Source organism: Dendrobates tinctorius, unplaced genomic scaffold (genome assembly GCF_039654945.1).
Source record: "Dendrobates tinctorius isolate UK_male_01 unplaced genomic scaffold, ASM3965494v1 ptg000162l, whole genome shotgun sequence".
In the NCBI taxonomy this organism is placed as follows: Eukaryota; Metazoa; Chordata; class Amphibia; order Anura; family Dendrobatidae; genus Dendrobates; species Dendrobates tinctorius.
The window spans coordinates 64,979,027-65,004,134 of NW_027361829.1; the positions used below are offsets into that span (position 1 = coordinate 64,979,027).

Sequence of the window (25,108 nt, forward strand, 5' to 3'; positions counted from 1 at the left end):
AGCCAGGCGGACAAAAGATTTCAATCAAGGACGTGAATATTGCAGATGTCCAAAAATGTCCCCTCCCGTAGTAGGGGAGATATCGCAATGAGCCTTGTGTCGAAAATCTAGCGGGCAAGAATTGGAGCTTGTTGCCCATAAGAACTAATTAGATTCTGCTGTTATTTTTATTTTATAGATTACAGACTTAATCCTTCACGGCCAGAGCAAGTCTTTGCAGTTATTCTTTGTGTTATTGCGTTCCCACAACTTTTTCGGTGGTTGTGAAGTATAAATAACGTGCCAACTGGTTTCCTTTGGTCAACGTGATTACTTCAGTACCAGATTCTGAGGCACGGCATATTTTATTTTTCTATTCCGTTTTTTGGCGCTGCTTCAATTCCACACTGTGTCAGCTAAATGTAGAGTGAAATTAATACTTTATTAAATAGCTCCGATGACACCGGTACTTACTTTGAAAATCCATGTTGGAATTGCAGTATTATTCTTCTAGTAAGATGGGAATTTTAGGTGCCCCGCTATAGAGGGAAAAAGCTTAGTCCAGGTGCATTCAATCTCCAACCACCCCCAGCCTTATTGACTACTGCAGCTTATACAGAGCAGTGTGACCGCTCAGCAGCAGGAGGGAGGCTGAGAAGCTGGCAACCAGGCAGAGATGGAGTTCAACTTTTATAACAGATTAAAGATCAAATATGACATGGATTTGAAAATTAAATACACCAGCCTCATCAGCTTGAGCAAATAAAAATCTATTTAGTAACATGTTGTTTATACTATGAAATTTGCTAAGAAATCCAACGTAATAACTTTCTTTATTCATTTTTTTCAATTTATTTAGTCCCAATAAGGCATTTTAACGCTCCTTCAGAGACAAGTAGGGTTACAAAGACTGTAGACCAGAAGGACACTATTAGGCCTAGGCAGCCATAACAAACAACATAAGTCTAGGGAAACAGAAGGATTCGCTAAGAATTATTATTATAAGAAGTATGACATACCGCTCCATCTACAGAGAACACAGACTCTGCTCCTGAGACCACCACGTCCCAGCAACATACATTTATGGCAGATTGTATGTACGGTAAATGGTAAAGGGCATCTGTCACCCTTTTTTTCGACTATTTGCTGCCGGCACCGACATCAGGGGCTTATCTACAGCATTCTGTAATGCTGTAGATAAGCCCCCGATGTAACCTGAAAGATGATAAAAACAAGTTAGATTATACTCACCCGGGGGGCGGTCCGGTCCGGCGCCTCCCATCTTCATACCATGCCGTCCTCTACTTTTCTTCCTGTCGTGGCTCCTGCGCAGGCGCACTGCTCTGCCCTGTTGAGGGCAAAGCAGAGTACTGCAGTGCGCAGGGAGGGGTCAGAGAGGTCCGGCGCCTGCACACTGCAGTATTCTGCTCTGCCCTCAACAGGGCAGAGCAGGGCGCCTGCGCTGGAGCCACGACAGGAAGAAGAGGACGGCATCGTATGAAGATGGGAGGCGCTGGACCGGACCGCGACACCCATCGGATCGGATCGGACCGAAACCCCCCCCCCCCCCCCCCCGGCTGAGTATAATCTAACTTGTTTTTCTTCTCTTTCAGGTTACATCGGGGGCTTATCTACATTATTACTGAATGCTGTAGATAAGCCCCTGATGTCGGTGCCAGCAGCTAATAGTCGAAAAAAAGGGTGACAGATTCCCTTTAAGAAGAGGGATAAAGAATTAAATTGCTCAATGAAAGGGCTCAGTTTCTTGTCTCCACTAAGGTCTACATGAATCTCCTGAATTCATAAGCCTATTCAGTTTAGTTCAGAAAACAGAGCTCATGATATTCAGAAATGTACATATGTTTTAGAGAGGTGTGAAAAACTGCAAAGTAAGAAGGATTTAAAAGAGAAGTGTTAATAGTTTATTTTTATCAATATACAAAATGCAAATGGAATGAACAAAAGAGAAATCTACAGGAAATCAATTTTTTCTGTGACCGTCCTCTCTCATAAAAAGAACATCACAGCATCAAGTCTTCTAGGTACACCTGCAAAAAGTCAGGGACGTTGTAGGATTAAAGTCAGGTGTGGAGTAACCAATTATACCAAACAGGTGACAATTATTTTCATATAAAACCTAAGACAAACAAAATGAGCACAAACCCAGCTGTAAGTAATTAAGAAAGAGCAATGGTGCATATAAATAACACCGGGTACTTAGTAGTGATGAGTGAACATGTTATCCGAGCATGCTCGGGTGCTAACCGAGTGTCTTCAGCGTGCTCGAATAATATGTTTGAGTCTCCGCTACTGCATGTCTCTTGGGTGATAGACAGTCGCAAAATATGCAGGAATTGCCTAACAAACAGGTAATCTCTGCATGTGTTGTGGATGTCCAACAGCTATGAAACATGCAGTCATGGGGCCTAGAACATATTTTCGAGCACGCCAAAAAAACACTCGGCTAGCACCCGAGCATGTTAGGATAAATTTTATCCAACCACGTTCACTCATCACTAGTACTTAGTAAACACGCTTTTTGATTTATTAAAAAAAAAATAAAATAAAAAAATACCTTAAAAACCATACCACCAGCGTCAAGACATACCCATATCGGAATGGTCCTAACCTTGAGTATTAAAATCATACCATGTGACAAAGTGACAAATGTGAATAAGGGACTGCAAGCAGAACAGGGTCCCAAATGTGGATACCCAGCAAATGGGAGGCTATATAAACAATGTTCAGCTCAAAGAAAGGGAGGCCACACCATTAGTTGCACTAAGGGCAGATACCTGAAACTTAACTGAAAAAAATATTTTCATATGTCGGTTAAAAGACAATCATAAACTGAAACTGATGTGTAGGAAGCTTAAAACTGGGTGAGGGACATCCAAATTTTGCTACAAAGGGGTGGTTGTCTAAGACCGTTTCATTTCACCGGTCATACACCATGTCAAGACTGAGCAAAGCAACAAGACGCAAGGTAGTTACACTGCATCAGTAAGGTAGCTCCCAGGAAAAGATTTCAAATGAGACTGGGGTCTCAAGATGATTTGAGGAAGTTTCAAGAAATGGGTTATTTTGAGAACTGTACATGCAGTGCTCGCGCAAGGAAACTTAGTGTAGTAGGTGAAAGACACATAGGCTCACGATTCAAAGTTGTTCAGGCTGGTCTTGATGAAGAGGTTTGCTGGAGTCATATACTCCTGATTCATAAAGAACCAAGCATCTTTTTAATGAACAGGAGCATTAGTTAATTGGCGTGCACCTCGCTGCAAATCCTACTCAAGTATACTCGTTGCTCGGGTTTTCCCGAGCATGCTCGGGTGTCCTCCGAGTATTTTGGCGTGCTCGGAGATTTAGTTTTCTTTGTCTCATCTGCATGATTTGCGGCTCCTAGACAGGCTGAATAAATGTGGGAATTCCCTAACAAACAGGCATTCCACACATGTATTCAAGCTGTCTAGCAGTCGCAAATCATGCAGATGAGATGAAGAAAATCGTAGTTACTTACCGATAACGGTATTTCTCTGATCCCATGATGGCACCACGGAGAGAGAGGGATCTGCCCTCAGGGACAGGAAACCTACAGATGAAAAAGGCGGTACCTCTTTCCCACATCGGTTGGTTTACAGAGCATTACACATAACTTTCAGCTGCAACTCAAATGGTTATAAAAAATACAAAATTAATCAAATTAAACTTAGTAGAGGCACCGTGTGGCTAAGTACTAAAGCTAACTAACTCACTCTAATGTGCACACCTGTGTGTGAAAGGGAGGGGATGTACAGGTGCCGTCATGGGATCAGAGAAATACCGTTATCGGTAAGTAACTACGATTTTCTCTTTCCCCCATGACGGCACCACGGAGAGAATTACAACGATTGTACATCTAGGGAGGGCCCACCGCTTCCAGAACCCTTTTCCCAAAGGTGAGATCTGAAGAGGAGGTCAAGTCTAGACGGTAATGTTTGAAAAATGTAGAGGGGGAAGAACAAGTGGCAGCTCTACATATCTGGTCTACTGAAGCGCCGACTTTTTCCACCCAGGATGATGCCACTGCCCTGGTTGAATGGGCCCTTATGTCCTCTGGGATGGCCGCCCCGCAAGAGGAGTAGGATAGGGTGATGGCCTCTCTTATCCATCTTGCCAGCGTGGCCTTCGATGCTTTTTAACCCTTCCGTGGACCCTGAAAGCAGACAAACAGAGCCCTATCCTTCCTAAACCCACTCGTGGTTGTCAAGGTTGACCAGGCACCTTTTTACATCTAAAGTGTGTAATACCTCTTCTGTTTTGTTTTTATGATTGGGACAGAAGGAGGGTAAGGAGATCTCCTGGGTCCTATGAAACTGTGACGCTACCTTGGGGAGATATGCTGCGTCGGTTCTAAGAATTACCCTATCATCCAGTACTTGCGTGAAGGGTGAGTGGGCAGACAAAGCTTGCATATCACTAATGTGGCGGGCAGACGTTAAGGCTACAATGAGGGAAGTCTTAAGGGATAATATTTTTAAGGGAGCCTCCGCTAGGGGTTCGAAGGGAGATTTGGTTAGTGCGTTTAGCACTAGGTTTAGATCCCATGGGGGGGTGCGTAGAGGGATCGGCCTGGATCTACTTGAGGCTCTAATAAATCTCATAACCCACCTATTTTTGGCTAGGCCATGGTTATACAAAGCTCCCAAGGCCGCCATCTGTACTTTTATGCTGTGTGCACACAGCGTTTTTTTAGTGGGTTTTTTTTAGCGGATTTGCAAAAAAATCCGCTCAAAAAACGCTAAAAATAAGCTTCCCATTCATTTCTATGCATTTTGCACTTTTTGATGCGTTTTTTTTTTACAGCGAAAAAACGCTTCGCGGTAAAAAACGCAGCATGCTCATTAATTTCGCAGATTTTTCCGCATTTCTGGCTATTTGTGTGTCAGGAACCGCGTGGAAAAAGCGCAGAAAAAAACGTGCGGTTTCTGGGAAGGGAATCCGTTTTTTAAGCAGAAATTTTCTGCTACGTGTGCACATAGTTTTAAAGGTGCTGGTAGCTAACCCCTTTTCCAACCCCTTCTGTAGGAATTCCATAATTTTGTCTAATGGGATTTCCCCCGTCGGGTCAGAGCCTGATACTGACATGAATTTTTTCCATACTTTCCCATACGCTTTAGTGGTTACTGGCTTTCTGCTTTGTAGTAACGTGGATACAAAGTTTGACGAGAAGCCACTATTGCTTAGGAGTTCCCTCTCAAAAGCCAAGCTATCATGTGTAAGTTTTTTTTATATGGGGGTGATACACTGGTCCCTGGGATAGGAGGTCTGGAGTTTCTGGTAGAACCCAGGGATCGGTTACGGACATTCTTCTCAGCCAGGGGAACCATATTCTCCGTGGCCAGAAGGGCGCTATCACCACTACCGTCGCCTTGTCCCCCGTATTTTCCTCAGAACTAAGGGGATGAGAGATATTGGAGGGAAGGCATTAGCCAGATAATTCCAGGGGATCGTGAAGGTATCCAGAGCTACTGGGCCCCCCCTGGGGATCGATCGAGCAGAAGGCTTCCAACTTCCGGTTCTGACTGTTTGCAAATAAGTCTATTTCTGGCTGGCCCCAGAGTTTCACAATTTGGCTGAGACTGACTGGCTTAGTTCCCACTCCCCCTATTTTAGGCGTGTTCTGCTTAAGAAGTCTGCTGTTCGGTTTTCCGAACCTTTTATGTGAAGGGCTGTCAGGGATTCTAGATTGTGTTCTGCTAGGTGAAAGATGGATTTTGCTACCTCCATCAGCGCTCGAGATCTGGTGCCCCCCTGGTGGTTTAGACCCTTTTGAATTTGGCGCCGCCCTCTACCCAGCAGTCCCTGCGCCCCCGCCGGAAGTGGCCGCCCGCACATGCGCACTGCGGATTTCCCAGCAGTGCACTGCGGCCCCATCTTTAACGGCACTGTGTTTGTGCGCGCCCCGCCGGCGTCCTGTGCGCGCCCGGTGCCAGCGTTCTGCACCCGCCTGCAGAGGCCCCGTCTCCCGCGGCTCCCAGTGGCCGCCGCCACCCTCCACCGCTCCGAGACCCTGTACCTTGCGGCTCCCGGTGGCCGCCGCCACCCCCCTCCGGGTCGCTCCGCAGTGCAGCCGAGGCCCTGTATCTTGCGGCTCCTGGTGGCCGCCGCCACCCTCCACAGGCTGTGCCGTGCAGGGAAACATCTGCGTCTAATATTTCTCACTGTAAGTCTTGCATATGGCTTTGTGTCCAGGCCCGGCGAGGGGCTCTCCTGCAGTGACCGCCGCCACTACTCGTAGGAGGCAGCATCCCCCTTTTTTTTTTTTTTTTTCTTCTTTTCCTGGGATTGGCAGACTTGCTCCATCTTCACTGCCTCTCCCCATTCACCCTCAAGGCCCGACGACCCCGGTGGTGGTGCTTCGGGGGAAGCCCGCACAAGGCCTCGATCCAGCCGAGGCAGGGAGCCCCGCTGCTTATTACTGGACTGGCTCGGTCCCCAGAATCCCGCGTCGACTGCAGGTACGTGCTGTAGGTTCCCCGCCAGGGACAGGAAACCAACTGATGTGGGAGAGAGGTACCGCCTTTTTCATCTTTAGGTTTCCTGTCCCTGAGGGCGGATCCCTCTCTCTCCGTGGTGCCGTCATGGGGGAAAGAGAAAACTAAATCTCCGAGCATGCCAAAAAACTCGGAGGACACCTGAGCATGCTCGAGAAAACCGAGCAACGAGTATAGTCGCTCATCACTAGTGATAACACCTTCAATGACTAAATTTTAGCATAGCCTCGAGCACACTGGTGCAACTTTTCAAAAGCTTTTTACATCAGAATACTGGCATAAAAGCCTTGATAAATTGGGCCCATCAGGTTTACTCTTCTTCAAAATTTGAAATTTGAAGCTGTCCAGCAGCACCATCAGCTCTGAATTGATAGTAAACAGTGGGACAGAGCTCCAACCATCTATTGTTTGGAGAAATCTGACAAATGGTTTGCATGGAAGAATTGCGGCCAAACATTTTCAACATGGAAACAAGGCCAAGTGACTCATCTATGCACGAAAACATAGAAGCTGAGGTGAAGGAAAATGTCAGCAGGTGGTCTGGGCTGATGAGTCAAAATGTGCAATATTTGGCTGTAACAAAAAGCAGTTTGCTCACCTAAGTTGGAGAGTGGCGCAATAATGAGGGTGTGCGGACAATAGAGAAGCATAGTGAAGGTTCCTTGCAAATTTGGGGCTACGTTTCAGCAAATGGAGTTGGAGATTTGGTTAGGATTGATTATTTCTAATCATTGACAAATCAAAGGCAGATGCTTATCCATCATGTAATATCATAAGGGAGACATCTGATGCACAACGACCCAAACATCCGACTAATGTTATTAACAACTATCTTCAATGTAAAGAAAAAAAGAAGTCCTGGGTGTGATGATATGGCCCCCACAAAGACCTGATCAACATAGTTGTGTCTGTCTGAGATTATTATGAAGAGAGAAGGATTTGCACACGCCTACATCCACAGAAGATCTGGAATTAGTTCTCCAAGATGTTTGGAGCAACCACCCTGCAGAGTTCCATCACAAACTGTGTGCAGCTGTACCTACAAGAATCAATATTGCTTTGAAAGTAAAGGGTAGTCACACCAAATATTGATTTAATTTAGATTTCACTTTTGCGCATTTACTTTGCATTATGTTAATTGATAAAAATAAACTATTAAAACCTCTATTTTTGAAGGCATTCTTACTTTGCAGCATTTTTTCCACCGTACTGTAGCTCATCAATATCCAATTGAGAGCTAATCCTCTTAAGTGAGGTTACCAGTCAGATCAGCAGTCTAATTTGCTAAATATCTTACCCCTGTCTCCATGAACCTTTCCATCATAATTCTTAATTAATTCTTCAATAAAAGTGCCATCTTGATCCAATACCTCATCTCCCATGTAAGGAATGTTATGTAGCACCGTCTCATCTTCTACCTGGAAAAAAAAATCAACAAACTTATATGCAAGAGGAAAGTTAAGAGGTATTAACGAGAGATCATCGAGTCTGCCAATCTGCTTCAAAGTTCATTAAGGCCGCAAATCGAATGTTCCTTATACAAGCTCTGGTGGTACTCCAGACCCCAAGGCTTAATAATCAAAGGTTACTATAATATATGTATTGTACTCACCTCACCGATCACCTGTCCCACCACCCCTGTAGCCCACCGTCCAGTCCTCTGCGCATCTTCTTTTCGCCTCCCTCCATTGCGCGCATCATCTTCAGCCTTCTTCACTTAGGGCTGGGGCTTCAGACTCAAACGTCTCTGACTTCCCTGCACACTGCTGTTGCGGTGCGCCTTTAGATGTAACAACAGGTGTTCCGAGACCTACTCCGCACCCATGGGGACACACTTTGGTGACAACATGCGCAGTCAGAGTCCTAGTCAAGCCAGAAGTCCTGGCATAGAGTGAAGGTCGAAGATGATGCCTCAGCGGAGAAAGACAAAAATCAGAGGAAAGGACTAGAAGGATGGATCCGAGGATAGTAGAACAGGTGAGTATTATGGGGGTGGGGTTTTTTTTAACCTTTAGCTAGAGCTCTACGGTTTGGAAGCAAAATGGAGGCTGCAGCTAGACACCATATTGTATAAATCAAACTAAAGGACATGCAAAAAAAAAAAAAAAAAAAAATCTGTTTTCTGGACTATGTGAATATTTGGTAAATTTGACGAGATTTTAACTCCACTCAAATAAATTTGCTCATCTCCAGTGCTAACAAAATTTCGAACATTCATGTTTTACTTTGCATCCACGGTTCCAGCTGAAAATAAGACCATCAACCCACTCCGGGAATTCATTAAGCTTCGCAGTTACCCACAATTATTTTTTTATGTGCTGATTTTTGTAGGCATTCTTTTTAGGTGTCACAATGGGCAGCGTAATTTTACACCATCCTCATACTACAGAAGTCTTACTTAGAGGACACCATATTAGCTTGGGGAAATCTAAAACAAGATACTTTTGAGACACATTCTACATGCAACTTACCATAAAATTTTGTTGTAGAGGGGACCAAGAATACATGATAGGCACAGAGGCTACAGCATTGAGGGTTTTAAGAGGGATGACTTGTTTCGGAAAATCAAAATCACAAGTCACAGAGCACTAAAATATCAAAACAGACAATAGAAAAGTAAAAACAACAAAAAGCACAACTTTACATTTAAAACAGATTGCGACCTATGCCACGATTCTTAAAGGATATATGTTACAATATTTTGCTACAGTGATTAAAAAAAGTTTTCAGAAATTATAAAAATGATATGCAGCATAGAAACGGTGAGGCCAGTGATTGGCTGCAGCAGTCACATCTGTGGACAGACATGTTGCTGCAGGCAAAGACGCAAACAATGGGACAAAGCAGAGGAGAATCGGTTGTTTTATTTCATGCCACACATGTTGCTACAGTGTTTGGATGTGGCACCATTACTGTAGGACCAGAGGGGACATGCTTATACATTACCTACATAATTTCAATTATTTACACAAGAAATATTTTTTGCAAATGATTTACTATTTACTTTACAGCCGCCATATAGACCATAGACAACAATGGACTGGTGTTAAACGACTTGTAAAATTTCAAGGCTTCCTCTAACATGGGCAAAAACGTTATTTTTGCAGGAAGGGAGAAGGTTGTGAGCAATGATCTTCACCTAGTATCGATAGCATTAAAGTTGTAAGTTTTCAGCCCAGTGGATGCATACAAGGTTAGGGTCGCATCAAAGGGGGTCGCTGCTGATGGGCTCTCCGGAATTGGCCAATTTGTGCGCTAAATAACTTCATTATTTAACATGTTCTCTGTAGTAGTAATGCAGTTACAATTTCATATATTTAATGTTTGCATAATATAGCAATTAGAATTTAAGTGTGCCGCTGTATTGTCTTGATTTTTAAGAGTGACACGTCAAATGAAAAAAAAAAAAAATTGCATATCTACACGCACACCTAACAGAAAAAAAATTGGGTTATAGGCCAAGTTCTGATAAATTCCCTTTGAGGAATGAAGTTTTCTGGGCTTTTTTAAGATCTGTACTTAACCATAAAGAATAATCAGTGCTCCTGCGGATATCAATTTTCAGCTAATATCACTAATCCTTCCTACACACCCAAATAACTAACCTGCTGCTTTTTGTACGACTTATACTCGAGTATAAGCCAAGGCACCTAATTTTACCTAAAAAAAAAAAAAAGACGGGGAATCCTTATTGACTCAAATATAAGCCTGGTAAGCATTATCCCCTCATCCCCATCCCCATCCTGGTATGCATGGCTCCTCATCCCCATCCTTGTATGTATGGCTGCTCATCCCCATCCTTGTATGCAAGGCTCCTCATCCCTATCCTTGTATGCGTGGCCTCCATCCCGATCCTTGTATGCATGGCTCCTCATCCCTATCCTTGTATGCATGGCTCCTCATCCCTATCCTCGAATGCATGACCCCATCCCTATCCTTGAATGCATGGCTCCACACTATCCTTGTATATGCATGTCCCGATTCTTATCCTGGTATGATTGGCCCCCCAATCAAAAAACATAAAAAAAATAAACCATTACACTTACCTTCCTGTGCTCCCTCGCAGTGTCTTGTTCCGGTTCCAGCAGCTGCTTTATGCTTGTAAGCGGTGAATGGCAGGAACGTCATTCGCTGCCCACAAGCAGAGCACAGCTGCCAGAATACTCACCGCTCCCCACGCTGAAACTATTTGCGTGGAGGGCAGTGAGTATTAAGTAGCGTGCACAGTATCAACCGCCAGGTGGTCATGTGTGCCACTACTTAAGAGTAATTAGTATTCACCTGTCTTAAGTAGCGGCACACGTGAACGCCCGGCAGCTGCAGGAGCCGGCTGCTGCAACTACTGACACTGTGCACGCTATTACAGATAAATGAATATTCATTGCCAGTGCTGCTCTCCCTCCATGTTCTGGACCCTCACTCAAGTATAAGCCGAGAGGGGCGTTTTCAGCACAAAAAAAATATGCTGAAAAACTCTGCTTATACTCGAGTATACAGGGTATCTTGTAACTAATGCACATATATCCTAGTTATACAAAGAATGCAGCTGAGCGAGGGCAAGAAAAACAAAGGCAAAATTGTTCTCAAAACCTCAATAAGAAAACATTGTGCTAACATAAATATGTCCGAGTATAAAGTGAGGTGTACGCTGTATAAAGCTGGAAAAGTAGCTTATATGAGAGGAGGAATTTAGCCAATAGAAGTGGGTCAGGGGCAAGTTTGCTCCAGGATTACATCATTTGCCATTTTATTGGCACAATCCTAGTGATCCAACATAAAAAAAAAAAATACGAGTATGGAGCTATGTTACTTTAAAGGGGTTGTCCATGCTTTTGCCTAAAGTCTGCAAGCACTATGTGACTGCAGGTTTCTGAATCCTCTGGTGTCAGCCGGCTGCCATGTGACCTCAAGTATTCCTATCATTCCGGGAACGTTCTGACTACATGTGCATGATACACTCAATACAATTGAGCTGAGCGAGGCACTGCACGTCTAGTGGGAATGGTCCAGAGTAATGCAAATCGCATACTTGGCTTACGTGACCGCTCACACTGGCAACCATAGGTCCTGACAGTATGAGGTGCACATGCTGTTAGGACTCCCAAGTCTGCAGACTTTCACCACAAGACCGGACAACCCCTTCAAATCGGTTATCCAAACTTCGGATAGCACGAATCAGCACCCGGTTGGACAATTTCAGGCAAGTATATATTATTTCTCAAACGCTCATGTGTTTCAGAGAATATATAGTATGAAGATCCGGTTATGGACTATAGGCAAACATGGGACAAGTCTGGAACCTCCCCCAGCCAACTTCTCCTGGCACCGTGATCTAGTTGACTGACAGATCTCTCCTTTGTGCGTACTTAAAGGGAATCTGTCATCCTTTTTTGAGATATCATATAATGATATCATTCAATTGCGTGTCACAAGGATTCTCTTAGTACTTTTGCTTCCCCCTGACCCCGCACCTTTCATGCATAAATACCTTTTTTATATCGGTTCAGATGTATGTAAACTGCCACGGTCCGGTGGGCGGGGCTTATTCAACTGCTCCCCCCTCCCGGTCTTGCTCTACACAAGAAGAAATGCATAGAGCAAGACAGGGAGGGGGGAGCAGTTGAATAAGCCCCGCCCAGCGGACAGCCGCCGTTTACATACATCTGAACCGATATAAATAAGGTATTTATGCATGAAAGGTGCGGGGTCAGGGGGAAGCAAAAGTACTAAGAGAATCCTTATGTGACACACAATAGAATGATATCATTATATGATATCTCAAAAAAAGAGGTGACAGATCCCCTTTAAAGGGGTTGTCCGGGCTTTTCACATAATCTCAGTACATATCTGGGCTGCAGAATTATGACAATAAGTAATTTACCTTCTGTCACTAGTTTGCACGGTTTTCTAGATATTCTGAACAGAACGTCCAAGGGGGGGGGGTGTTATGGCATTGAAGTGAGAACTAGTCGTAACCTCCTACTCTACTCCAAACATGCCCTCTATAGCAACAACCCCACCCTCCATAGCTACAGGCCCTCCCCGTCCACATGAAGAAGCCCTCATCACACAGTAACAAATCCTCCCCCTCTAGCAGCCTCACTGCAGAGAGCAGCTGCTCCTCCCCCAGACACACGCTGAACGTGTGTGTTCTACGGAAAATGAAACTAGTGAGGAGGGAAAATCGTCCTGTATTCTGGGACAGGCGGCTCCCATCAGTATTTCTGTCATTAGAGACACAGTGCTCACACATACACTGCACCAAATCTGCTGCTGTGTGAAGACATCAGTGACACAGAGCTGTCTCATTCACACAGCAGAGGCTTTGTCACACAACAGATTACATCAGTGACTGCCATCCCCTGTGCAGATTAGAAGCTGCAGACCCCCATCACTGGCCATCACACAGTCTGTTCTCACTGCTGCCAGCAGCCTGGGACAGCGAGTTAAGGAATTACTGATAATGAGTTATGTATTGTAATCATGGCGTGGCCCAGAATACAGGACGATTTTCCCTCCTCACTAGTTTCACTTTCCATAGATCACTGTTCAGCGTGTGTCTGGGGGAGGAGCAGCTGGGTGGTCTGCTCTCTGCACTGAGGCTGGTAGAGGGGGAGAATTTGTTACTGTGTGATGAGGGCTTCTTCATATGGACGGGGAGGGCCTTTAGCTATGGAGGGTGGGGTTGTTGCTATAGAGGGCATGTTTGGAGTAGAGTAGGAGGTTACGACCAGTTCTCGTTTCAATGCCATAACACCCCCCCCCGGACGTTCTGTTCAGAACATCTAGAAAACCGTGCAAACTAGTGACAGAAAGTAAATTACTTATTGTCATAATTCTGCAGCCCAGATATGCACTGAGATTATGTGAAAAGCCCGGACAACCCCTTTAAGGAGTCCTGTCAGTCACATGGAGGGAGCATAGAAAAGCCATCAGGCCGCAGCACCAGGCTAGTTTCGCCTGACTATGCTCTCTATTTCCACGGTCAGCCAGCTCTTCACACTATATTTTCTCTCTGAAACACCAGATCGTTTCAGAGAAAGTTGCACAAGCAAGCAGGCTTAGATTCATGCTGCCTGTGGTTTGGGCAGCCTAAATCAAGTGGCAGGTCCCATTAATTGCAACATTGAGAAGTGAGAACATGGCACCCATCGGCAGCTTTTCAGGCTTTGTGCACCTGTCCTTCTGAGTAAAATAGGATGTATAAGATGGGAGAATAGCTTCTGGGTGACACTTATCGTCAACCTGCAGCGCCTCCCACCTCCGTAAGTGGAAATAAGGATAAGAAATGACAGGATCTACATTATACAGTTCCTACCTCTCGGGTCCCCCGTAGAGAGCTGACTGAGGTCATAATGTGTACAGGCTGGATTCTTCGTTGTTTCCATTCCTGGTTTAAAATCTCAGTTCGTTCTAGAATTTTTTGCCGATTAGAATTAAACATGCCCTGGAAGCACAGGAGAACCAAATCACAGCCAGAAATGAACACACAGAAATGTGTCGTCACGTGGGCTCAACATACGAGGGTGAAGGTATTTCCAATAGTCTCTCTCCACATTGGTTCCACCTCTAGTTTTAGCTAACAAATACTCATGCAAAATACTAACCAAACCCTGCGGTGACAGTGGCCTAATACTAGGTCTAGAGGAGCTTTATGCCTCTGGATGTAAACAAGGTATCATCCATGGCCTGCAAAGATCATGAAAGAAAGGTTTTTTAGTAACAATTGAAGGTCATTACCCCCAGAACGTGATAGACAAGGTTCCGCCATAACCATTCTAGTCTTTGTACTGTAGAGTTAGGCTTTATGCACACCTTCAGGATTTGCCGTAAAAAAAATACTGCAACTACTGATGTACTGGCAGGAAAAACACTGCTTAAAATACGCGTATTTGATGTGTTTCTTTGCCATTCATTAAATTGGGTGAACAACGCCTCAAAAAGGCTGAAAGGGTTGCCATGCTCCAGATTTAAATCTGCAATGGAGAAATGGGCATCGTGTTCATCAGATATCAGAAGCTTCATTCACTTTGCTGGGACAGCAAAAACGCGAGGTGTGACCATGGCCTTAGGGTGAATTCACGTGCTGCAGGTTTTCAGTGTGGATCCTGCACTCAAAAATTGCAGCAATTTACAGTATAATACATGTGGACGGGTTGTTGGAGAACAATGTCACATGTAGCAGACAGACCCACTGACTTCACACTAGTGCTGCATCAGATGGCACTACATATAATAAGAGGTGACACCACAACCTCTAGACTTATGACCAGCAATAAAGGTCAGGTGGGACCAGTCTCTAGGACAAGAATGCAGTTACCCTCCCTAGGGATAATTGGAGTTGAAAACAATCACCTTTACACTATGCTCTCTATATTTAACCCTTTACACCTGAAAGGTGTAACGTGCTGCTTTACTGCACCATTTCCACAGCAGCATTTACTGGCGAGTTTTGCTGTGGTGGGCTCGCAGAGGAAATGCATCCTTTATATGCACTGCTTATTCTAATCACTCCTATGGGATCCTCATGGGTGGAGCCGCATGTATAAATCCAGCTGGATCTACAGATCTCGGAATATGTTCTGGGCCAGAAATACATCGGGTCTAGAAGGAAAATACCAAAGGACCAGATATTTGCTTTCCATGTAATTAAAGGTAGACGTTAATGGCAGTTTCCATTCTGCTGATCTGTAACACCATACAACCAGTATGCTTCTAGCAGGAGGTGAACGAGGCCATATGCCCTCATGAAACCTCATATAAAGCACAATCCAGGGCTTATCTATGTACCTTTACTTCATCCGCTCGTCTGAACCTCTTGAGCTGCCGCAGACGCATGTACTCGGATTTCACCCGCTTCCTCCAGCATATTGGTCCTTTCTCAGATTTTTTGCCCGTCTGGCCCATGATTATCTTGCGGAGATAAGAAAACATCTCGATTCATAATCCAAGTACATTTAAACACTCTACAGTATTAAATTAAAATGTAGTCATAAGGTCAGCCCTTACATCATCACATTATCACCGAGAAGCTGGAACAGGCGCGCCAGCTTCATGTGATAGAAACATTCAAGGCATCGCTTAATAAAAGGGGGAAAAACCCACTAAAGAGCCAATAACAATAGCAAATATTTTTAGAAATTAAGTAGAACTACGACTTGTTAAGAGCAGCTATGGTTATAAGCGACCACACATTACAGCCAGATCTCAAGCCCCAGAACCACAGACGTGATGGTGGACATACATATAGTAATATGATAAGCAATGCCATGGGGAATAAGGCACTAAAGTACTGCCCTCTTCAGGCATGCTGGTCCGGTGGATTATATGTACAATTAGGGCACATGCACACTGCCATTTCATAACGCAGTCTTCTATGGAAACACAAAGTACAGTAATGCTTTCATGGAAGAATGTCGCTGTATAAATGGAGTTAAGCGGAGCCGGTATAGAAGGGTATGGAGGCTATACAGCGCTCTAAAAAAAAAGGAGTCAAAAAGGTTATTCTTTTTGTTAGACTCTCAGGTAGGCATTAGGTAGCGTTCACACAGGCAATGTGGTTTGATCCAAATAAGTGCAGTTTTATTGCTTTCATAAAACTCCAGGGATAAAAAAAAACAAAAAAGCCTCTTCTGGGCACAATGGTATCACAGCAAATGAACAGTTCATTCAGCAGGGACATATGTGTCAGTGTGGGCTCACCCGAACAGACTACAGTCTTTACTCCTGGAGCAAACTTTATACACAGAAGTACAGTCCTACTAGTCTCGATATCACCTTCAGCTTCCAAACAGAAGTGTAAAACTTTACGCACAGTTCACACTGAACAGGCTGCAGTTTGCACACGTTACTCTGCAGCTCCAACACACAGACTGCTCAGCTTTCCAAGCTGACCTGTGCAGTCTCCATTCAGAGAGAGACTCAAGCTAGACTCTCTCCCATATACAACTGACATTTTGGCTGGTCACGCACCAGCTTCAACACACTCCACTCTGCTTAACATCTAGCAGACTGACACAAGGCAAGTCCATTTCCTGGTTCTTAGTTAAACCAAGCCAGGTCTATCTAATTAAAGCACCACCCAAGCGGGGGGTTTTTTCAGTACTGGAGAGGGAATTTAAATCTAAGCCCCTTGCCCCCAGTCATATACTCAATCTCCAGCATCTTCAGTTTTTTTCAGTGCCACTCCAATCCCCCTGTTCTATCTTGTAACAGTAGCTTCTGACTGTCACACACACTCAGTACAAGACTGAGAGCCATATCGAGGCCAGAACAACGCTCTCATAGACTTGTAATGTAAAGTGACCTCAACATCGCTCCATGAAACACTGGAGCTGCAAGAAGGTCACTTTTTGCCGGAGACAGACCGGACCAATGTAGAAAACAGATGAAGATGACAGCAGCAGAGAATCTGAGAGGAAGCAGGAGTCTTACACTTAAAGAACCACTCCAGTGGTCCACTTGAGAAAAAAAAAAAAAAAAAGCTGGAGTGGTGCTTTAAACCCCCCTTTCTGACCTCGGACGGTATAGTAAGTCCGAGGTCAGATCCCCCGCTTTGATGAGGGTTCTGGTGGTGAGCCTGCATCAAAGACGGGACCAGTCACCTGTTTTGAACAGTTGACATGTTCCCGCAATAGGCGCAGGTGAAATCACGATCCACCAGCGCCTATTAACAAGTTAAATGCCGCTGTCAAACGCTGACAGCAGCACAAGCGCTTCTGGCCACTAGGCCGGAAATACGCGCACCGCCGACCCCCATCATGTGATCGGGGGTCAGCGATGCGTTGGCATAACAACCAGAGGTCTCCTAGAGACCTCTATGGTTGTTGATGACGGATTGCTATGAGCGCCACCCGGTGGTTGGCGCTCATAGCAATGCTGTAATTCTGCTACCTATAGGCGATGTGCTCATCGCCTATATGTAGCAGAGCCGGTCAAGTTGTGGCAGCTTCTAAACTCCCATGGAGGCTATTGAGGCATGCCTAAAATTAAAAACAAAAAATGTTTTAAAAAATATGAAAAAATAAAAAAACATTTAAAATGTTTAAATCACCCCCCTTTTGCCCCATTCAAAATAAAATAAAAAAAAATCACGTGTATATTTGGTATCGCCGTGTTCAGAATCACACGATCAATGAAAAAAAAAAAAAAAAAAAAAAATGATTGACCTGATCGCTAAACGGTGTAGCGAGAAAAATAGTCAAAACTCCAGAATCACGTTTTTGGTTTCCTCGACATTCAAATGCAATAATGGGTGATCAAAAGATCGTATCTGCATATAAGTGGTATCCTTAAAAACGTCAGATCAGCATGCAAGAAAATAAGTCCTCAACCAACCCCAGATCATGAAAAATAGAGACACTATGGGTATCGGAAAATGGCACAATTTTTTTTGTTGTTTTTTTTTTAGCAAACTTAGGAATTTTTTTTCACTACTTAGATAAAAAAAAGAACCTAGACATGTTTGGTGTCTATGAACTCGTAATGACCTGGAGAACCATAATGGCAGGTCAGTTTTAGGATTTAGGGAACCTAGCAAAAAAGCCAAACAAAAGCATGTGTGGGATTGCACTTTTTTTGCAATTTCACCGCACTTGGAAATTTTTTCCAGTTTTCAAGTACATGACATGCTAAAACCAATGATGTCTTTCAAAAGTACAACTCGTCCCTCAAAAAATAAGCCCTCACATGGCCATATTGATGGAAAACCGAAAACGCAAAACCGAAAAAAGCTGGGGTCATTAAGACCTGCAGTTCTAGGATCCTACCTGGCTTTGCTACAGGCCAAATACATTCAGTATAACATATAGTGAATACCCTGGACCTGATGTGAACAGAGCCCATCAGTAATATTATTCAACTTCTCTGAAGAAAAAGCAAAAGGGGCACAATCACATTTCTCTCTGGCTATAAACATTTGATAAAAAGACCTCTTGTTGTAAAATTCCCAAATCCATGCAGATAACAGCATGGTTAAACTAAAATGTTTTTCCCCCCACAATTGTCCTTGAAAGCTGAGAATACCATTCCAACAATTTATGTGTTTGTATGGAGGTCTAATAGTTCTATCAAAGAGACACACAGGGCCTGTACTGTACTGTACTGGCAGATGCTTCAACTTCTGTCTAAAACAGTCGTAGAATTCTGTCCATTCAGCGAGACTCCACTACAGAATAACATTTCAGCATTAACTGTAGAAAACTATTCAGAAATGAGAGTCCTCAGTGGTTGATACCTTTTAATGGCTAATTGAAAAGATGGTAACACATTGCAAGCTTTCGAGACTACTCAGGTCTCTTCATCAGGCATTGACTAATACAACATCTGAAGAATCACATATTTATACACAACACAGCACAGAAAAAATGCAATAGATAAGACAAGTGACGTGAAGCAGAACTATCATTGTGGGAGAGGGAGAAACAAATATTGGACCAGTTCACAGATAAGGAGGATGTTTTATTGTCCTCTGATTGGGGTCTCCTAATGTGTTGTGATGCCCCCACAAGGTCTTAGGAGCAAATTCCTTAATTGATGTAAAAAGACAAATATCCATGCGACACATTCATTCCAGCATTGAAAGTGTCAAAGGTCATCATGAGCTTGAACTCCCAGACTCTTCTCTCTCTCTGGGATGTGAAGTTACTTTTCAATACCAGTAACTTCACATCCATGGTGTTATGATCAGGCATACAAAACTGTTTTGCCACAGGTACATCCATTCTTTTTTTCTCTTATTGTGTGGTGATGAGAATTCATCCTTGTTCTCAGTTTTTGCCCGGTCTCCCCCACATACAGACCCCCAGTTGGACATTTAGTACAAATAATTAAGTACACCACATTAGATGTGATGCATCTGAAAGTACCTGGGATCTTGTAGTCCTGATGTGAATTGGGGATCTTTATCTTGTCCGTGGTCATTATAAATGGACAGGTTTTACATTTTTTCTGGTTGCAAGGAAAGGTTCCTGCAGCTGTTGGAGAGGACATGGAGTTTCTGACAATGATGCTTCTAAAGGCCCCGTCACACATCAGCGATCTCGCCAGCGAGATCGCTGTGTGAAGGGGATCAGCAACCGGCCCCCCTGCCGGTTATCGCTGATCATGCGTGTGGCAGCGAGAGACCAGCGACGCTGGTTGCTAATGTAAACGTTGAGTATCCAGAAGCCGCGGCTCCTAGATACCCGCTGTTTACCTTGGAAACCGGCGTACACTCTGGTTTCCAAGGTAAACAGCGGGTATCCAGGAGTCGCGCGGCTCCTGGATACCAGACGTTTACATTAGAAACCAGCGTCGCTGGTCCTGATCGCTGGGGCTGTCTATGTGACAGCTCACCAGCGATCAGCCTAACGATGTCCCAGCGATCCCATCATGTCGGATCATTGGTGGGATCGCTGGGATATCATTTAGTGTGACGGGGCCTTTAGATTTGGGGGCTGCCTAAAGCACAGTAGTGGGGGGTCTGGAAAAATGGATTGTAATCGGGCATCTTTTTGTAGTATAGGTTGTAATTTCCTTGCAGCTCCCCTTAGCTCTTCCAGATTTGGGTTGTAGGTGACTACTAAAGACACCCGGTTATTTTCTTCCTTAGCTTTGTAATGTAGCAAATAATTCCTTGACATTCTGGTAGCCCTTGTAATTTGGTTTTCAATTGTTCTTGGATGGTAGCCCTGATTCAAAAAGGTCTTTTTGAGGCGACCAAGGTGTTCATCTCTATCCATGGGGTTGGACCATATGCGATTGTATCTGATGGCTTGGCTATAGTTAATAGAGTTCTTTATGTGCTTTGGATGAAAACTGTCCCATTTAAGGGATGTTGGACGGTCGATTGGCTTCTGATACAGGGATGTCTCTATTTCATTGTTTTCTAGCTTAATGATGGTGTCCAAAAAGTTAATCTCAGTGCTGGAGTAGTTGAGTGTTAAGATGATGGTGGGATGAAATTGATTAAACTGTTCATGGAACGTCTTTAGCTGTTGCTCAGACTCCATCTAGATGATTAAAAGATCATCAATGAAGCGGATGTAGGCCAGAGGCCTGATGGGACATGAGGACAAAAAGTCGCTTTCAAGCTTGGCCATGAAAAGATTTGCATATTGTGGAGCCATTTTACTTCCCATAGCTGTGCCAGTCAACTGTAGATAGATCTTATTGTCGAATTCAAAGCAATTGTGGGTGAGGATACATTTTATAAGTTTCACCACAGCATCAGTCCCTGTGTTTTCCATGAAGAATTTGCAGGCATTTAATCCATCCTGGTATGGGAGTACAAAGATTCCACATCCATGGTGGCCAGGATGGTTCCTTGTGGTAGAGGACCTATTGCTGCTAGTTTATTCAATAGGTCAGTTGTATCATGAATGTAGCTGGGTGCATCCTTCACCAGTGGTTTAAGAATACCCTCTACCCATGCAGATACCTGCTCAGTAAGGGTGCCCACACATGAAATAATTGGTCTCCCTGGATTTCCAGATTTGTGGATTTTGGGAAGCATGTAGAATGTCCCTATTCTTGGACTCTCTGGTATCAGGTTATCGCCGACTCTTATGGACTGGTCAGGCAGACAAGATACCAACTTGTTTAGTTCCTTGTAATAGTCCTGTGTAGGATCCAACTCCAATTTTTTGTAGTAGCATATATGTGTCCATAAGTTGTCTGTTTGCTTCCTTCATGTAGTCTGACGTATTCATCATGACCATTTCACCTCCCTTGTCAACACGTTTAATGATTTCTTTGTTGGTTTTTAAAGACTGTATGGCCTTTCTCTCCTGGGCACTGATGTTGGATGCTTGTCTCCTGTTAGTGTCTATGATTTTGGATTTTCACAAATGTCTGAAGGAGCCTATGTATTTATCCAAATGAGGGTTGTGTCCAGGTGGAGGTGTCCAGTCTGAACTCTTCTTGGTTGTTAGAATCCCTTTTCCTTAGTTCTGAGTGGGGACATCACAACACATTAGGAGACCCCAATTAGAGGACAATAAAACATCCAGACTCCTTATCTATGAACTGGTCCAATATTTATGTTTCTCCCTCTCCCACAGTGATAGTTCTGCTTCGCGTCACTTGTCTTATCTATTGCATTTTTTCTGTGCCATGTTGTGTAGGAATATGTGATTTTTCAGATTTTGTATTAGTCAATGCCTGATGAAGAGACCTGAGTAGTCTCGAAAGCTTGCAATGTGTTACCTTTTAATGGCTAACTGAAAAGATGGTATCAACCACTGAGGACTCTCAATTCTGAATATTTTTCTATCTACTGGCTAACACGGTACAAAGATATACATCCTTCCAGCATTAACTGTAGTAATAGCATCAGACACAAATGGCAGAGCATAAAATAAAAAATACAAAAAAAATACAAAAAAAAAAAAAAAAAACACTACCAAAACCAGGCTCCCCCCAGACATAAGCACGTCACCAGAACCAGGCTCCTGAAACATAAGCACTTCACCAGAACCAGGCTCCCAGACAAAAGCACGTCACCAGAACCAGGCTCCAGGACATAAGCACGTAACCAGAACCAGGCTTCCTGACATTAGCACGTCATTAGAACCAGGCTTCCGGACGTAAGCACGTCATCAGAACCATTCTTCCGGACGTAAACACGTCACCAGAACCAGGCTCCCGGACGTAAGCACATCATCAGAACCAGGCTTCCGGACATAAGCACGTCATCAGAACCAGGCTCCCGGATATAAGCACGTCATCAGAACCAGGCTCCCGGATATAAGCACGTCATCAGAACCAGGCTCCCGGATATAAGCACATCATCAGAACCAGGCTCCCGGATATAAGCACGTCATCAGAACCAGGCTCCCGGATATAAGCACGTCACCAGAACCAAGCTCCCGGACATAAGCACGTCACCAGAACCAAGCTCCCGGACATAAGCAAGTCACCAGAACCAGGCTCCCGGACATAAGCATGTCACCAGAACCAGGCTCCCGGACATAAGCACGTCACCAGAACTAGGCTCCTGAAACATATATGTTACCATATAGGACAAATTATTACAGCATGCTGCGCAGTAAAAAGGACAGAAACAGTGATAAAATCAGAAAGCCCGCTGTAAAACAGATACAATTTTTGGCACCATTTCTGATGTTCTACGCCCAAGATAAATGCTCTCGCCCCAAAAATATCACATGACATCTTGTATAAGTTTCAGGATAGTAAAACTTCAAACAGGAATGCAAATGTGACAGCAACAATTCTTAGTCTGGGGTTTTCTCCTATTGTCATTGACTCTTCCCCAGGATGTATACGCTTTCCTAAAGAGGTCTCTTCATGACTGTTTTAATAGCCTTTATGTGGGTTTCTGTCTCTTTTGTACAGTGGGTTGTGAAAGTATTCACCCTTCTTGGCTTTTTACCTATTTTGTTACATTACAACCTGAGTACAAATATTTTTGTAATCCGATTTGTGAGTGATGCATCAGTACTAGATAGTCTAAGTTGGTGAAGTGAGAAAAATACAGGCATAAATTAAATTTATGGTATCAAATAAATAAAAATTGGCATGTGCATATGTATTCACCTTTTGCTACGAAGCCCCTAAAATTTCTGGTGCAAGCAATTACCTTCAGGCTGTGTGCACACGCTGCGGATTTTGCTGTGGTTCCGCAGCGGTTTTGGCCGCTGCGGACCCGCAGCAGTTTCTGCTGCGGTGTACAGTACAATGATTCCCTATGGGAATCAAAAACCGCAGTGCAGACGGTGCGGAATTTTCCGCGCGGATTATCTGCGGTTTTCAATCCGCAGAAAGAATTGACATGTCAATTCTTTCTGCGGATTCTCCTGCGGTTTGCCATCTCCTCCATTGAGGAGATGAAAAACCGCAGGGCAAAACCGCAGAACAATCCGCAGGTAAAACCGCAGGTCTTTTGACCTGCGGTTTCACCTGCAGATTGTACAAAATCCGCGCGGATGAATCCGCACCTTTACCGCAGCGTGTGCACACAGCCTCATAAGTCACATGCTTAGTTAAAGGAATTCTACCTGTGTAAGTGTTACATGGTCTGTCAGTATATACACTTTACCTTTTCTGAAAGGCCACAGAGGCTGCAACACCTTTAAGCAAGAGGCACCACTATCCAAACAATACCATGAAGACCAAGGAGATCTCCAAACAAGTCAGGGACAAAGCTGTTGAGACGTACAAATCAAGGTTGGGTTATACAAATATATCCCAAACGCTGATGATCACCCGAAGCACCATCAAATCCATTATCATCAAATGGAGGGCATTAATCAGAGAGGCAGCAGAGACCACTGGTAACCCTGAAGGAGCTGCAATGTTCACAAGCAGAAACTGGAGTATCTGTCCATATGACCACAATAAGGGCTCATACCCCTTTGTGACAAAAAAAAAAAAAAAAAAAAGGTCCAATTTCCGCACCGAAAAACCGGACGAGAGTCATGCAAGTGTAATGCGATTTCCGTGCGATTTTTCCATGGAACATCCGTATGACATGCGTATGCAATGCGATTTTAACAGAACTGCTCTATGTAAAAGATCATGTTAAAAATAGCATTGTAAGAAAATATATATTGTATATTGTTTTTGAGAGAGAAATAGCAGAATAGCCGTTAATTCATTTGTTGGCTTTTGTAAAATTATTGCAAAAGCCAACAGGATATGAGACAAGGTTTACATTTAGTAAACCATTGCATGTCAGTAAGATTTATATACCGTATGTCCCTGACTAATAATGTTAGTAGGTTATGTGTGTAAAATTTTTGAGCTGTAGGTATAAAATTAAAGGATTAATTCATGGAAAAAAAAATTGTGTGGGCTCCTGCGCAATTTTCTCCGCCAGAGAGGAAAAGCCAGTTACTAAGGGCAGCTATTAATAGCCTAGAGAGGGACCATGGTTATTGCCCCCCCAGCTACAAACATCTGCCCCCAGCCACCCCAGAAAAGGCGCATCTATAAGATGCGCCTTTTCTGGCACTTAGCCTCTCTATTCCAATTGCCTTTACTGGTGGCTCATGGGTTAATAACGGGATTATGTCACCCTGCTATTGAAAGGTGACATTAAGCCGGGTTAATAATGGAGTAGTGTCAATTAGACACCTATCCATTATTAATCCTATAGTAGTAAAGGGTTAAAAAAGACATTTAAAAATTATTTTAATGAAATAATGACAGTTTTTGACCAAATTTATTATGCTGCCAATCCAACTGAAGCCATCGTTCTTCTGAAGTCACTGAGGCTGAGCGGAGTCCCCGGCCAACCTGAGGTGAACTCAGGATCATGGTAAAAAGTTCAGAAACTTTCCCACGCTTATGAGTTCATCTCCGGTCAGCTGGGGCGCCTGCGCAGACATGATTTCATTCATTCTGCAGTGGTTTACAGCCGGGCCGGTAGCATTAGCACCGGTCCCGGTTGTAAACTAATTAACCCCTTGTGATGGATTGTTGCAGGGGACCTGACTGAACTGTGGAGAGGTATGGATATTGTTGGTTTTTAATTTTAAATTTTTATTCCAGGAGAATGATGGCTTCAGTTGGATTAGCAGCATAATAAATTTGGTCATATATGTATGTATTCTATATGTATATACCTAGTGTTTTGTGAGCTGTCAGTGTGATTT

At 43.8% G+C, this 25,108-nt stretch overlaps 1 protein-coding gene across 9 annotated transcripts in view; it reads right to left on the reverse strand.

Annotated features, from left to right (window-relative positions):
- EZH2 (enhancer of zeste 2 polycomb repressive complex 2 subunit) overlaps positions 1–25,108 on the reverse strand; it is a 76,648-nt gene that overhangs the window by 27,107 nt on the left and 24,433 nt on the right. For all 9 annotated transcript variants that reach the window (XM_073550064.1, XM_073550060.1, XM_073550059.1 and 6 more), the window contains 4 exons: positions 15,303–15,425; positions 13,831–13,959; positions 8,984–9,100; positions 7,810–7,930 (listed from right to left, as the gene is read on the reverse strand). In XM_073550064.1, coding sequence (XP_073406165.1) covers positions 7,810–7,930; positions 8,984–9,100; positions 13,831–13,959; positions 15,303–15,419 — 484 coding nt within the window. In that variant the 5' untranslated portion in view covers positions 15,420–15,425. Of the gene's footprint in view, positions 1–7,809; positions 7,931–8,983; positions 9,101–13,830; positions 13,960–15,302; positions 15,426–25,108 lie in introns of those variants that run through there.